Genomic DNA, 13804 nt, shown 5'->3' with positions numbered 1-13804 from the left:
TCCGCATTCCGCAAGAGCAGATCGCTTGCCACACCATGTACTTTTTGGCAAACTTGGATAGTTTCTGCTTGCGAATCTCCTCCGGAACGCTGAATTTGTCCTCTGCGGAGAAGAACAACAGGCCCGGCAGCTGACGAAAGTCCGCTTTGATGTAGGTTTCGTCGTCCATTACCAGGCAATGAGGCTTCGTCAGCATTTCGGTGTACAGCTTCCGGGCTGGCGTCTTCCCCACCATGTTTTGCCTTTCGTCGCGGTTAGGAGCCTTCTGAACCTTGTATGTACGCAGGCCCTCCCGCTGCTTGGTCCGCTGGACGAATGAACTTGACAAATTCAGCTTATTGGCGACATCCCGGACCGAACTTCTCGGATCACGTCAAAACTGCTTAACTACGCGCTTGTGATCTTTTTCACTGACGGAGCATCCATTTTTGCCGTTCTTCACCTTCCGGTCGATGGTTAGGTTCTCGAAGTATCGTTTTAGTACTCTGCTGACCGTGGATTGGACGATTCCCAGCATCTTACCGATGTCCCGATGTGACAACCCCGGATTCTCGAAATGAGTGCGCAGGATTAATTCCCGACGCTCTTTTTCGTTCGACGACATTTTTCCAAATTTACGAAAAATTGACAGTGAAGCATGGCCAACGTGATCTATTTACTCTTATCTGATTATAAGCGAAAGCTGAAGATATAATTCCTAAAAATTAAATTTCTACAGCGTTTTTTCCGTGGTGCAATTTGATGTGACACACCCTTTACTGAACTAATCGGATATTCCCTGAGATTTGTTTAATATGCTATACATTAGAATTCCCTGGTTTGTAAATGGTTAAAATTCATGAAAACTTTAAGCGTTTCTATTTTCCCATACATTTGTTCGGTCCATTTGTGTGCTTTCCCGAACAGAGCTGTCAATAACGAGCAACGAAGGGGAAATCGTAGGATTAAAATTCTCCGTGAACAAAGGAAAAGAAGAAGAATGAAAGGGAACACTTGCCTAGAGTATAAACAGTGGATCTCGCTGAGGCAAACTTTTAGAGGCGCATGAACTGGAAAGTTTAAAGCCTCTTTAAAACAAAGAAGAAGAAGTAGGTTAACTTTCATTCTCGTTCTGTATTCAAACCAATGAACATCGCTTGTTCTTCCTTGTTTTGCGTCATCACATGTCTTCGTTTCGGATTGTGCTGTGGACGCCACTAAATTATTCACTCGCTGATGTCTCTGGCATTGCAATCATTGCATCAAACTGACGCCATTGCATAAGGGTTCTGAGCTACACAATTGTGTGGGGAATCATCAAGCTAGGCTATGATCGGCTCACCAAGAAAATAAATGTTCTGGAATTTTGCCTGTGATTTGGTTTCGCCTGACGGGAGTAAAACTCTATCCACCAATGAGGACAGCTACGTTAATCAAAACCGTCAATATTAACAGAAAGGGCTATTGGTGAGAAGAGCGCAAAACGGAGATAAGTGTGTGTATATTTAATTGCTTCAAGCCATCGATATATGGAGATTTGTGTGCGTACGTGATTTATAACCCGTACGTAAAAATAGTGCATCTTCTCTACGCTGAAATCCCATTTGTATCTCCCGTGTGCATTGGCCACATCACGATGCAACAATCGCGTTATTTTTGATGCAGTGGTTTTTGGTGGTGTAAATAATGTAGCCGTAATGATATATATAAACAAGGAGGGGAGATAGCGGGAATGAAATATTTGCGCTAGGGTATTAGTAATGAATCCCCGCAGAAGCAAGTATTCAGTCTTTTTCCAAGCAGTTAACATTGTTTGTTATCCGTCATCATAAGGGCTTTGTTGGTACATTTGACATTGCATCAATGCATTAAACTGACGTTGTGGCGAAGCAGGCGTTAAGGTTGTGCGTCAAAAAATTATTTGGAGAATACCAAGCATCTTGAATGTCGTACTGAAATGGTATAAGTGTTATAAGTGTTATAAGGGTTCGCGTGTCAGTCGCAAAACTGCCTTCAACTAGGTTTGCATTTGCGCTAATCTTGATCATAATGAATCAATGCTACTATTTTCGTGGTTGTTGATATTAACAAAAAGAATTTATTTCGCATGTTTGGTCACCAAGAAAGTAACTGTCGTTCTGGAATTTTGTATGTAATTAGGTTTCGCTTGCCAGTAGCAAAACTTCCTCCACTAAGGGTGACAGCTGCGCTTATCTCGAGCATGAGAAAGTAATGCAACTTTATCCGACGCCAGTAATAATCAAGAAGCGTTTCTTTTGAGATTAGCGCAAAATGATGGGAAGTGTTTGTATTCCTGGTAGTTTCAAGCCACCAATGCACAATGGTCCAGGAGATGCATTTAAGTGGAAATTAGCATTTAGAGCTCGACGGTTATTCTCTAGACGTAAACTGTCTTCGATAATGTTGTTACATATGATAGAGCGCTCATTTTTATGTTATCAAAAATAGGGTGACCAAAAATTTCTATGAAATAAAAAGTCTCACTTTCTTATCTTTATAGATAGAGGTAAACATAGTTCGACAATGTTGTCGTCCCAGTTATTTGAGATATCTTTGTAGAACTATTTTTTTTCCATCTCTTGAAATAACTGCTATAGTGCCTCTTTTCTAAGTTACTTTGGGGTCACCATGAAAAAAACTGTTTATTTGCTCTAACTTTTATATTTCCAATTCTACATACAAACTGTATTCGAAGACTTTTAGAACTTACTAATAAAAACATTTTGCGATGCGTAACTTGTCGAATATCTCAACTTCAATCAAAGTTATTGATATTTCTTCCCAAAAAAATACGCTCTCTTCAATTGTTTGTCATTCTTTCTGGGGCAAACATAAACAATGTTTATTGACGGCATTTGAAAGAGCATATTTCACTCTACATAATTTTTTGTGTTTGAGTAAATTTACATTGAAATCATGAGTTTCAAATTCTACATCAAAACTGTCTTAGTACGACTTTTAGAGCTTATCAATACCAACATTTTGCGATGCAGAACTTGTCAATATCTCAACTTCAATCAAAGTTATTGATATTTCTTCCCAAAAATATACGCTCTCTTCAATTGTTTGTCATTCTTTCTGGGCCAACATAAACAATGTTTATTGACGGCATTTGAAAGAGCATATTTCACTCTACATAATTTTTTGTGTTTGAGTAAATTTACATTGAAATCATGAGTTTCAAATTCTACATCAAAACTGTCTTAGTACGACTTTTAGAGCTTATCAATACCAACATTTTACAATGCAGAACTTGTCAATTACTTAATCCTACTCAAATTTATTGATGTTTTTACCCAAAAACTCATGGTTTAGTTTTAATTTACTCAAACACATAAAAATAACATAGTTTTGAATATCACATATTATACAGAGTGGAATTTGTTCTTCAGATTTCGTCTACAAACATTTTTTATGTTTGCCCCAAAAAGAATGACAAACAAATGAAAAGAACGTGTTTTTTGGGGGAAAATATCAATAACTTTGAGTAAAGTTGAGATGTTGACAAGTTCTGTATCGTAAAATGTTTGTATTAGTAAGTTCTAAAAGTTTTCCGAAGACAGTTTGTATGTAGAATTTAAAATACAAAAGTTAGAGCAAAAAAACAGTTTTTTCATGGTTACCTCAACGTAATTTAGAAAAAGGCGCTATATCGGTTATTTCAAGAGATTGAAAAAAGCTCTGTTCTACAAAGATATCTCAAATAACTGGGACTACAACATTGTTGAACTATGATTACCTCTATCTATAAAGTTAAGAAAGTTACATTTTTTATTTGACAATTTTGACAATTCTGGTAACCCTATTTTTAATAACATAAAAATGAGCGCTCTATCATATGTAACAACTTTGTCGAAGACAGTTTTTGTCTAGAGAATAACTGTCGAGCTTTAAATGCTAATTTCCACTTAAATACATCTCCTGGACCATTGTGCAATGTATGGCTCTGTATGTATGCTATGGCGAACGATTGTTTGGCGCTTGGTTTGCGTTGTACGAACGATGCCTAGAGGTGCGATTCCACTGAGGCAATACTAAATAACATGTAGCATGATATTTGATACTTGCAACTTGTTGTCATTGTTGTTATTTCCATGCGGTGCCAAAGATATATGGATGTAGTTATGAGATGCGGAATAATGGTGCTGGTGCAACATGTATATAATCGGCTGTAGCCGAGTCTGTGTCAATTGCGAAAAAGGCCACCAGAATAGCGTTCGAGGTAAATTTTCAATTCATTGACATGAAATAAATTGCGACATACGATCAGCTAGTGTATTGTTCTGCGAGAGCAAGAATGACTCATCAATCAATTATCGTGAACTGATTATACAATGAAACTACCATTTCAGAGATTATTCTACTAAGCAGTTGATTCTAAAATTTCACTGCATTATAGAATAATATCCGAAGTTATTAACAAGCGACTTATATAAAGTAACAGCGTAGTTTTACGTCAACAATGCGGTCGTATTATGGACACAACCTCCTATAAATTTTTCAATATAATATACTTGTCATTGTCATGGGTATCACCCCTCTAAGGGTGACATCAACTGTGGACCAACCCCTCCGCCCTCCCTAAACTACGCAACTGCTTGTAGGTAATTTGTTTTCATATGAGGGGCTTAAAATGCAAGGGGTGTAAGTGACTTGATCGATTTCTCTTCATCAACTTTTTATTTAGTTAATAACTCAACTGCAAAAACCTTCCACATTGTGAAAAACAGTTGGTAATGTATTTGCTGCGAAGTTATGACCGAAAGATAGAGTCGATGTAGAGAAATCGATCAAATCACTTACACCCCTTTCATTCTAAGCCCCTCATATGTAATCCAATTTGATGTTATCTGAAATTCTCCGGAACTGTACAATTCGTTTCATGTTTAAGTAAAAAAATTAAATAATTTTTTTATGAATTTTATTTTTAAATTTGTTGTCATTATATAACATGGATGTCATTTTACGAAACTGGTGTCATTAAGCAAGATTTTATCTAAACGAACATTTGAACTGTGTAATATTTGTCATTTATTCAGCGTCCTATTATGTGTAATGTAGTACACGATAAAAAAGTGATTTCGTTTAGACGTTCTCGTGAGATACGGTAGTCTGACATCAGCTGCTTTCCTGGTTTTGTGAGAGCAGGGCTTGACAATTAAACTTAAAGATGAAATTGACTTTTTTACTTCTTTCTTTCTCTTCAGCCAATTTCAATTTCGATTGTGTGTATTCACAACGTTTACTGAAACATCGATTCTTCAATTTCGTTTTCGTTCTGATGTCGTTTCCTTTGAATTTGAAAGCATATGCCTTTACCTGACGATTGAAACTGCCGTATTCATTATCATTCGAATGGGCTATATGTTACTTCCGGTTTCACATGTGAAAGGATGATGACTGCTTTCAATTGAAAGTTTTATTCGATTTCATTTCACCAAACTGGATTATTCCGGACCGTTTTTCAAAAAAAGTGGAATTTAAAGAGGCACTGACAACTGATTACGCATGCTAGTATACTGCACATCTTTTCACATCATCATTTTCATTAGTTTCAGTGAATACGGATCAGGCTCCAACGAAATGAGAAGCTTTCATTCGATATAAGAACCTTTCATTTTCATTTGATGAATTGATAATTTCGCTTCAATATGACGAATAAAAGAAATGAAAGTGAGATCAAACGAGACTGTACGAAGGTGGAATGTTATTCTCTTTATTGAGCGTGACGAGAGAGTAGTACTATTTTCAGCCTGCATGAGTTTGCATTAAATCGAAAAGCGATAGGCGATGTGTCAATTGAAGTGAAATTGTAAGGCCCTGTGTTAGAGTGCACGCCTCTTTCATATTCAATGTCAAATAAGCAATTCAAATTTCATTTCATGAATAAAAGCCACGTCATTTCGGCCAGTCCTGCATCACATGTCCATATATCGTTGAATTACATCCAACATCAATACACTTGGCTTGTTCATACTTCTCTAAAAAAATCACTCTCATTATTTTGTTTTGTGATGTTTGCAGTTTTTGTAATAGCGATGCGTGCAACAATACTGTAACATAATAGTCGGACATAGTACGTGCGACAAAAATATTAAATATCTTTTCATCCGATAAAGCATATTTAACAACTTTTTATCACGTAGTCAGCATGTTCTGAAAACGATAATTATTCACTTACACACCTTTGTACTCTACAATTTTCACTCGTCTTCTCATCGTCAATGAATCCGTCTTTCTTTCGACAACCGATTATTATTCAATATGTTTCGGAAAGATTCAGACAATTCAAACTTATTTTCAATATTTAATATTCAGTTTTTTTTTCTGCAAACCATTGCTGTTCACCAAATACATTGTGGAATCAGCCGTAAACTATTTCAGCATCTCTCTTTCTGTACAACATTTCATGTCATCAATACGTAAAATTAACAACAAAAGACCTAGCACACTACCTCGAGGAACACCCAAGTCAACTGGACTTCAATCCGATATATGTAGCTCTTTGACATCCAAAATCTTTGCAAAATCACTATATTTTCCTATTTTATGCAATACTCGAAAAAGTTTCTGTCCACTACCAGTTCGAGAAGCGTTCCTTGAAGTCCAAGAACACACATTCCGTGTCTCTTCCATTTCCTATATTAGTCTTCCATTTGCGTAATAGCTAGCGACGGACAATTCGCTCAGCTTTATTTTTCACGAGAGCAAAAGCTGATTCAATACTAATATATTATTATTTTTGAAATTAGTGAATAATAAATGTAAAACAAGCGAGGTAGAAGAAGTTCTTTCAAAAATAATGATAGGTAATTTCGTGTATATAGCGCAGTACTATCCTCTAACAGAACCGTTTCGATGGAAGATTCAATATAGTTCCTCTTCACGCTCGAACAACTCATTTGATTCACGCCACAAACCATTCAGCTTAGACATCCGAGGATTCCGCTGTAATAGGCTTTCCATTCGAAAAATATCAATCAATTCACATCGTTCCCACAACAGAAGAAAAAAAACCCGAACAGCGTCGAATGCAATGAACCGCGTCCATCGAGGCGTTAATGACGCCAATAAATCCCATCGCCACTGGCAATCATTTTTTGGCGAGCAATTTTCCCCACATTTTTTCCCCGCCCACGCGCGCTTTTTACGATTGTAACGTATTCCACGCGGAATGATTGCTATGTGCGTAGGGATGGGTTGTCTATGTGAACGTGTGTTATGTGTGTGAATTGGATTCCCGATGCGTGCCTGGTGACCATTGAGGCATAACACTGTCGGGTTGTAACCGGTGCGCTTGCTTGCTGGGGAAAAAAGGAAGCCCCGACAGGAGCAACTGATAATGGTGATTCGTATAATTTCATATTTCACAACCGAATTCTTTTTTTTTTTGGTTTTGAGAATACAGAATCTACTTTGGAAGGATTGAAATGAAATGAAGTTCCGACGAAAGCGACTTGTTTTTTTTCGTTCAGGCGATTGTTTTACACAGAATTTCTGTTGGGGATTTTTTTTCCATCACACACATCCTAGCGCTGCTGCCAGTCACGATCGCTACGAGTGGTAATGGAATGATAGTACTGCTGGGAATTTTCTAGCAACAAAGCAAATAACAGCAGGGACAAAAAAAAACAAAACACGATACCGCCAACCGAACTCGGGTGTTGAAAGATAATCCAACGGGCGTTGATGTGATCACGTTCGAGCCACCGAGTGTGGGTTCAGGAGAGGCGGGAGAGGGTTTAAAGCAAGGGTTTGATTGAAAACCAAAACAAGAGATAAAGCAACGAGATGGGAATAAAAACTGATAACTTACCTCCCTCACTTCGATGGTGTGGTTTCCCCAGCCAACGACAAACATGTCGAAGAAGTTTGATAGCGATTGTCCAGAGAGGGATATTCCCACCGCCAGAAAGAGGAGGATTTTCAGCGCTGACACGAATAGGTACATGTAGTAGCGGGATTCGGATAGTTTTTCCCTGATGGAGGCCAGCGCTGCAAATGGTCCTGGAAAGGTGGAGCAGATATTAGTTTTCCAATGTTTCAAATTTACGGTGTAAAGCGTGTCCCAGATCAAATTGCATCACGGAAAATAGGTGTAGAAAATTACCTAGTTGATCGATCCTTTTCAAACATTCAGACAATTAAATATAATCCATTAGTAAACTTTTAGCATATTTAGCATATATTAAACTGAGACATGATTTTCCTCACGACCGTGACGGTATGTTTATTCTATAACAGAGTGTATGAAATCCTGGATCAGTTTGTTCCGCGTGAAAGGTGCAGACAGTATTCTTACAAGCATTCTTGGAGGACATCCGAGCTGCAGCACCTTCGGAACGATGTACGAAAATCTCGAAAGCGCATTTTTCGAGCACGGACAGATGATAATCGCAATCATCTTCGTTCAATTGAAGCCTTGTACAACGATTGCCAAACTGCATCGTTTCGTAGCTACATGGAAATGACCGCGAAGCAAAATCCCTCTGCTCTTTTGGAAGCATGTACGCAATCGTAAACGCGGTAAACAATTCCCCGCTGAGATGACGTTAAGAGATGAGACCGCTGATTCTCCGATCGGTGTAGCCAACTTATTCGCTGATTTCTTCGAAAGCGTACACAGCACTAACTCACCGGCATTTTCGTTTGTCAGCATTAGAGACTGATACTTTTACCACTTTACCACTTTTCAACATAACAGAACTTGAAATTTGTATTACTCTGAAAAAACTCGACGCTTCTAAGGGACCTGGGAGTCGACAATCTTCCACCGTTGTTCCTAAAAGAATGTACAGAGTCTCTAAAAAAGCCGCCTTCAACGATTTTCAACAAATCTCTTGGTCACAGTGTTTTCGAAGCTATAGAAGACAGCTTCATTCTGCCCAATACACAAAGCAGATTCGAGGCATCTCGTAGAAGATTAGCGTGGTATCTCCATTTTGTGCTGGTTGGCCAAAGTATTCGAGGAATTAGTCCACAATGTCATCTATTCAGCGTCTCAAACAACCATCTCCGAATTTCAACACGGATTTGTGAGGAAGCGGTCAACCACAACAAACCTCATGGCGTTCATCAATTCCACATCAACAGAAATCGATAAAGAACACCAATAGACGCCATTTATTTCGATTTCTCCAACGCGTTCGACAAAGGTTCTCACGAGCTCGCTGTTACGAAACTTCGTCACCTGAGTTTCCCTCACTGGATCACCGAGTGGCTTCGTCCCTGTCTGGCTGAGCGACAGGCGTACGTCAATATCAATGGTTCGCATTCTCGTGCATTCTCCATCACATCTGGTGTGTCACAGGGCAGCGCCCTGGGGCAACTGATTTTCGTGCTGTTCATGAACGATCTGTGCTTTCGATTGAAGTCACCAAAACTGCTTTACGTCGACGATTTGAAGATTTATAGATCCGTCACATCTCACCTCGACTGCTGTGCACTTCAGGCCGATATTAACGAACTGCATAAATGGTGCTTTGAAAACGGCATAGAACGGAATGTGAAAAAGTGTAAGTCTTGCCGACAATCTCGAATCGAATTCGTATATTCAATCGGGCCCGTACCTCTGGAGTGTGTTGTTTCCATCCCCGATCTCGGTGTGATCATCGACAGTAAAATGCGATTCAACGAACTTATTAACGTAACCACAGCCAAAGCGTTCTCAGCCCTAGGATTTGTTCGACGTAGCACCAGCAACTTCAAGGATATTTACGCAATGAAGGCACTTTACTGCTCACTAGTTCGTAGTATCTTGGAGTATGCCGTATGTGCGTGGGTTCCATTTCATACAACCCAAACACTTCGTATGAAGAAACTGCAACGCAGTGGACGGACCCAGCGAATAGGCCCGATTACGAAAGCCGCTGTAGACTCATCGCTATGGAAGTGCTTGCCTTCAGACGTTCGATCTACAACGGCTTTTTGTCTTCGATTTGATTATGGGAAACATCGACTGTCCTTCATTGTTGTCCAATGTTGCATTTTATGCATCTGCAGACGCCGGTAGTCACGAACGGCGCACTCCGTTTGCCACATGAGCAGATCGCTTGCTGAATCATGTATTTCTTGGCAAATTTTGCAAGTTTCTGCTTCCGGAACATCGAACTTGTGCTGGACGGTGGAGAACAGTAGCCCCGAAAGCTGTCGGAAGTCCGTCTAGACGTGAGTCTCGTCATCCGTCATCCTTTTCAGGTGACGCCATTTTCCAATTTTTGAAAAAATTACAGCGATTAAAATACAGTGTGGACAATACACTCTAAAGTAATTTACCCAAATTTTCAAGAGAAAATACCTAAAGGATAATTTTCTACAGCGTTTTTTTTTCCGTGATGCAATTTGATGTGGGACACCCTTATATCCAAAATATGTACAGGGTTTTCCAACTTTAAATTCCGAAAGTAAATTGAAATAAAACACGCTTAGAATTCGAATTTCGATGAAACTTTTATTTCAAATTAAAGTTTGGTTCATGCCATTATGTGTGAAATACAACATCATTCAAATGTCCACCTAGGGCCTCCTCGTACACCTTGATCCGGAACAGGTAATTTTCGATTACTTTTCGGCACATATGGGGCGGTATCTCGGTCATAACTTCACGAATGTTGTCTTTCAAATGTTCAAGAGTTTGCGGAGAGTTGGCACAGACACGGTCTTTCGCATAACCCCAAAAAAAAAAGTCTAGCGGTTTCAAATCGCATGATCTGGACGGCCAATTGGCATCACCAAAACGCGAACTTATGCGTCCCTCAAATTTCGTTCGCAATATGGCCATGTTCGGTCGTGTTGTGTGGCACGTGGCGCCATCCTGCTGAAACCACATGTCATCCGTATCCATATCTTCAATTTGTGGCAAAAAAATTTCGGTTAACATGCGGCCATAGCGCTCACCATTCACAGTTACCGTCTCGCCGTCCTCATTTTCAAAGAAATACGGCCTGATGACTCCACCAGACCATAATGCGCACCAAATAGTGACTTTTGGCGGATGCAATGGCCTCTCAACAATCACGTGTGGATTTTCTGAGCCCCATATACGGAAATTTTGGGTGTTCACATAGCCACCGAGCTCGAAATGTGCCTCATCGCTGAAGAAAATTTGATGCGAAAATTCAGCATTTTGCTGCTGTTGTTCGTTAACCCAATCGACGTATGCCCGACGCATTCCATGGTCACCACGCTCTAATTTTTGTACCAGTTGGACTTTATATGGATGTAGGTGCAAGTCCAAATGCAAAATTCGCCACAATGATGTGTTTGACATGCCCAATTGCTGAGCACGCCGTGGAATCGAAACATTCGGGTCATCCTCCACACTGGCAGCAACAGCAGCAATATTTTCGGCCGAACGCACATTACGATGATGCACAGGTTTCACAATATCCGCTACGGATCCAGTTTGTTCGATTTTTCGCACTACATTAGCGATTGCGTGCTTTGTAGGCCGTTCATGACGACCAAAATCCGTCCGTAATGCTCGAAAAACATTTGCCGGTTTTTCATCATTTTTATAGTATAATTTAACAAAATTAACACGTTGTGCGATGCTAAAACGATCCATATTGTAAAATGGCAGACATTCAACTAACGATATGACGCTTTGGTTGACAGCTATGTCAAACGGTTGTCAGCGCAGGGCTGTATACTTTCGGAAGCCCGAAATGGAAAACCCTGTATATTGCCATCTGTATATTAGGGTGGCAATGGATGTATGGAACAAAAATTAATCATCGAATTTCAAAAACCAACCATGTACATTTGGCCCGAAAAAATGACCTGTGCAAAATTTCAGCTCAATCGGACATGATCTAGGGGCATTTCAAAGCACTCAAAGTTTTTATTTTTTGATCCTCGAAAATCTTCCAAGGGGGGTGAAAGGAAATTTGGAAAATCGATAAATTAAACGTTGGGGTGACCATTAAAAAATTGGGTGTTTTTGCTCTAACTTTAATATTTCAAATTCTACATCAAAATTGTCTTCGTACGACTTATAGAGCTTATGGAGGCCAACATTTTGCGATGCAGAACTTGTCAATATCCTAATCTTACTCCAAGTTATTGATGGGTTTTCACCCATGAACTCATGATTTCAATTTTAATTTATTCAAATATAAAAAATAACATAGTTTAGAAAATCTCACATTATGTAGAGTCAAACATGTTCTTTAAAATGCCGTCAAACAATGTTTGCCCCAGAAAGAACGGCAAACTAATGAAAAGGACGTATTTTTAGGGGAAAACATCAATAACTTTGAATAGAATTAAGATATAGATAAGTTATGCATCGCAAAATGTTAGTCCTAGTAAGCTCTAAAAGTCGTTCGCAGACAGTTTTGATGTAGAATTTTTAATATAAAAGTTAGGGCAAGAAAAACCTATTTTTTCATGGTCACCCTAACTCAACTTAGAGAAAAAGCGCTATATCGGAAATAAACGTTGTTCTAAAAAGTTGTTTAGAATAACTTGGACTACAACATCGTTGAACTATGTTTATCTCTATTTAAAGATAAGAAAGTTAAATTTTTTATTTCATCGGAAATTTTGTCACCCTATTTTTGATAACATGAAAATGAGCGCTTTATCATATGTAACAACTTTGTTGAAGATAGTTTTTGACTATTTAGAGAATAGCTGTCAAGCTCTCGATGCTAATTTCACTCAAATGCCCCTTCTGGACCATTGTGCAATGGTTCCAAAACCATGTAAACTATAACAAAAAACAAATATAATAAAGAATTACTAATACAAAATTATTATTTTTTCGCAAGTATAAGAAGACTAGCTCATTTTCTTCAATTTAATATGTCGATCATCTAATTCGGCCTCGTAGTTATGATTTTTCGAAGAAAGTCAAAGTCAACAAATGTGAAAAAAATATTTTTCGGACCACCTAACCCTAAATGGAAATGGGCACCGTAATGAAAAAATAAAAAAAAAACGAGTCTACTGTTTTGCGGTAAGGAACAAAACTACAAATTTTCATGAAAATCTGAGAACCATTATATCGGTTTGGTCTCTTCTCGTAGACGAATGGACACCCGATGTAAACGAAACTGGAATATGAGGATTTTAGAGTACACGAAATGTTTCTACGATGGTTTGACACCCCACTCTCCTCTTCCACATTCAAATTAAACACATATTTCAACCAAACTTGACAATTGATTCTACAATTTTTCTACAATTATATCGTGATAAGGGCACATCGAGTGGACATGTTTGCGATAACGAAATTGATCTTTGTTCAAAAGTAGAAATGGATTTTCAGTTGGAAAAGCGCACTCCCATATCTTCAATTCATATGAAAACAAAGAATCTTGAACGAGATTGTGTCTGAAAATAAATTTATTTTATAATGACGAGTTTTGGTAGAAGTAATAAAAATTTTATATTAAAAGGAAATTGTAAAGAGTCAAAGGGTAATCAATCAAAAAAGAATTCTGCGATTGGACCCACGAATGTTCGCTTAGTAAGAATACGTAAATGCTTGAAACTTTTCATGTATAAAATAAGTTAAAAAAAACTTTTTAAGTTGAACGGTTCCTTTGTGATTAAAACTAATAATAATACAGATAATGTACTAAAAGCTAGAAAATAATTAGGCAATTAGCAGTTAGCAGTTATCATACCCCTTCCTCCAGTAATCAAGGACATTGATGAGACTAAAATATAACAAAGTAACCGTGTAACTTAAAAAGTTTTTTTTACTTATTATATTTTCTAGTTTTATTAGCATATTTCTCCATAGTAAAACCATTCAACTTTTTTTTAATTTTTTTTTATCACCTAATGTTCCTAG

At 38.2% G+C, this 13804-nt stretch overlaps 1 protein-coding gene across 1 annotated transcript in view; it reads right to left on the bottom strand.

Annotated features, from left to right (window-relative positions):
- LOC129777721 (chitin synthase chs-2-like) overlaps positions 1-13804 on the bottom strand; it is a 91756-nt gene that overhangs the window by 24529 nt on the left and 53423 nt on the right. Inside the window, exon 4 of the mRNA XM_055784164.1 lies at positions 7817-8007. Coding sequence (XP_055640139.1) covers positions 7817-8007 — 191 coding nt within the window. The remainder of the gene's footprint in view (positions 1-7816; positions 8008-13804) is intronic.

This window comes from Toxorhynchites rutilus, chromosome 3 (genome assembly GCF_029784135.1).
Source record: "Toxorhynchites rutilus septentrionalis strain SRP chromosome 3, ASM2978413v1, whole genome shotgun sequence".
NCBI classification, from domain to species: domain Eukaryota; kingdom Metazoa; phylum Arthropoda; class Insecta; order Diptera; family Culicidae; genus Toxorhynchites; species Toxorhynchites rutilus.
This window is presented reverse-complemented; position numbering and strand designations above follow the sequence as displayed.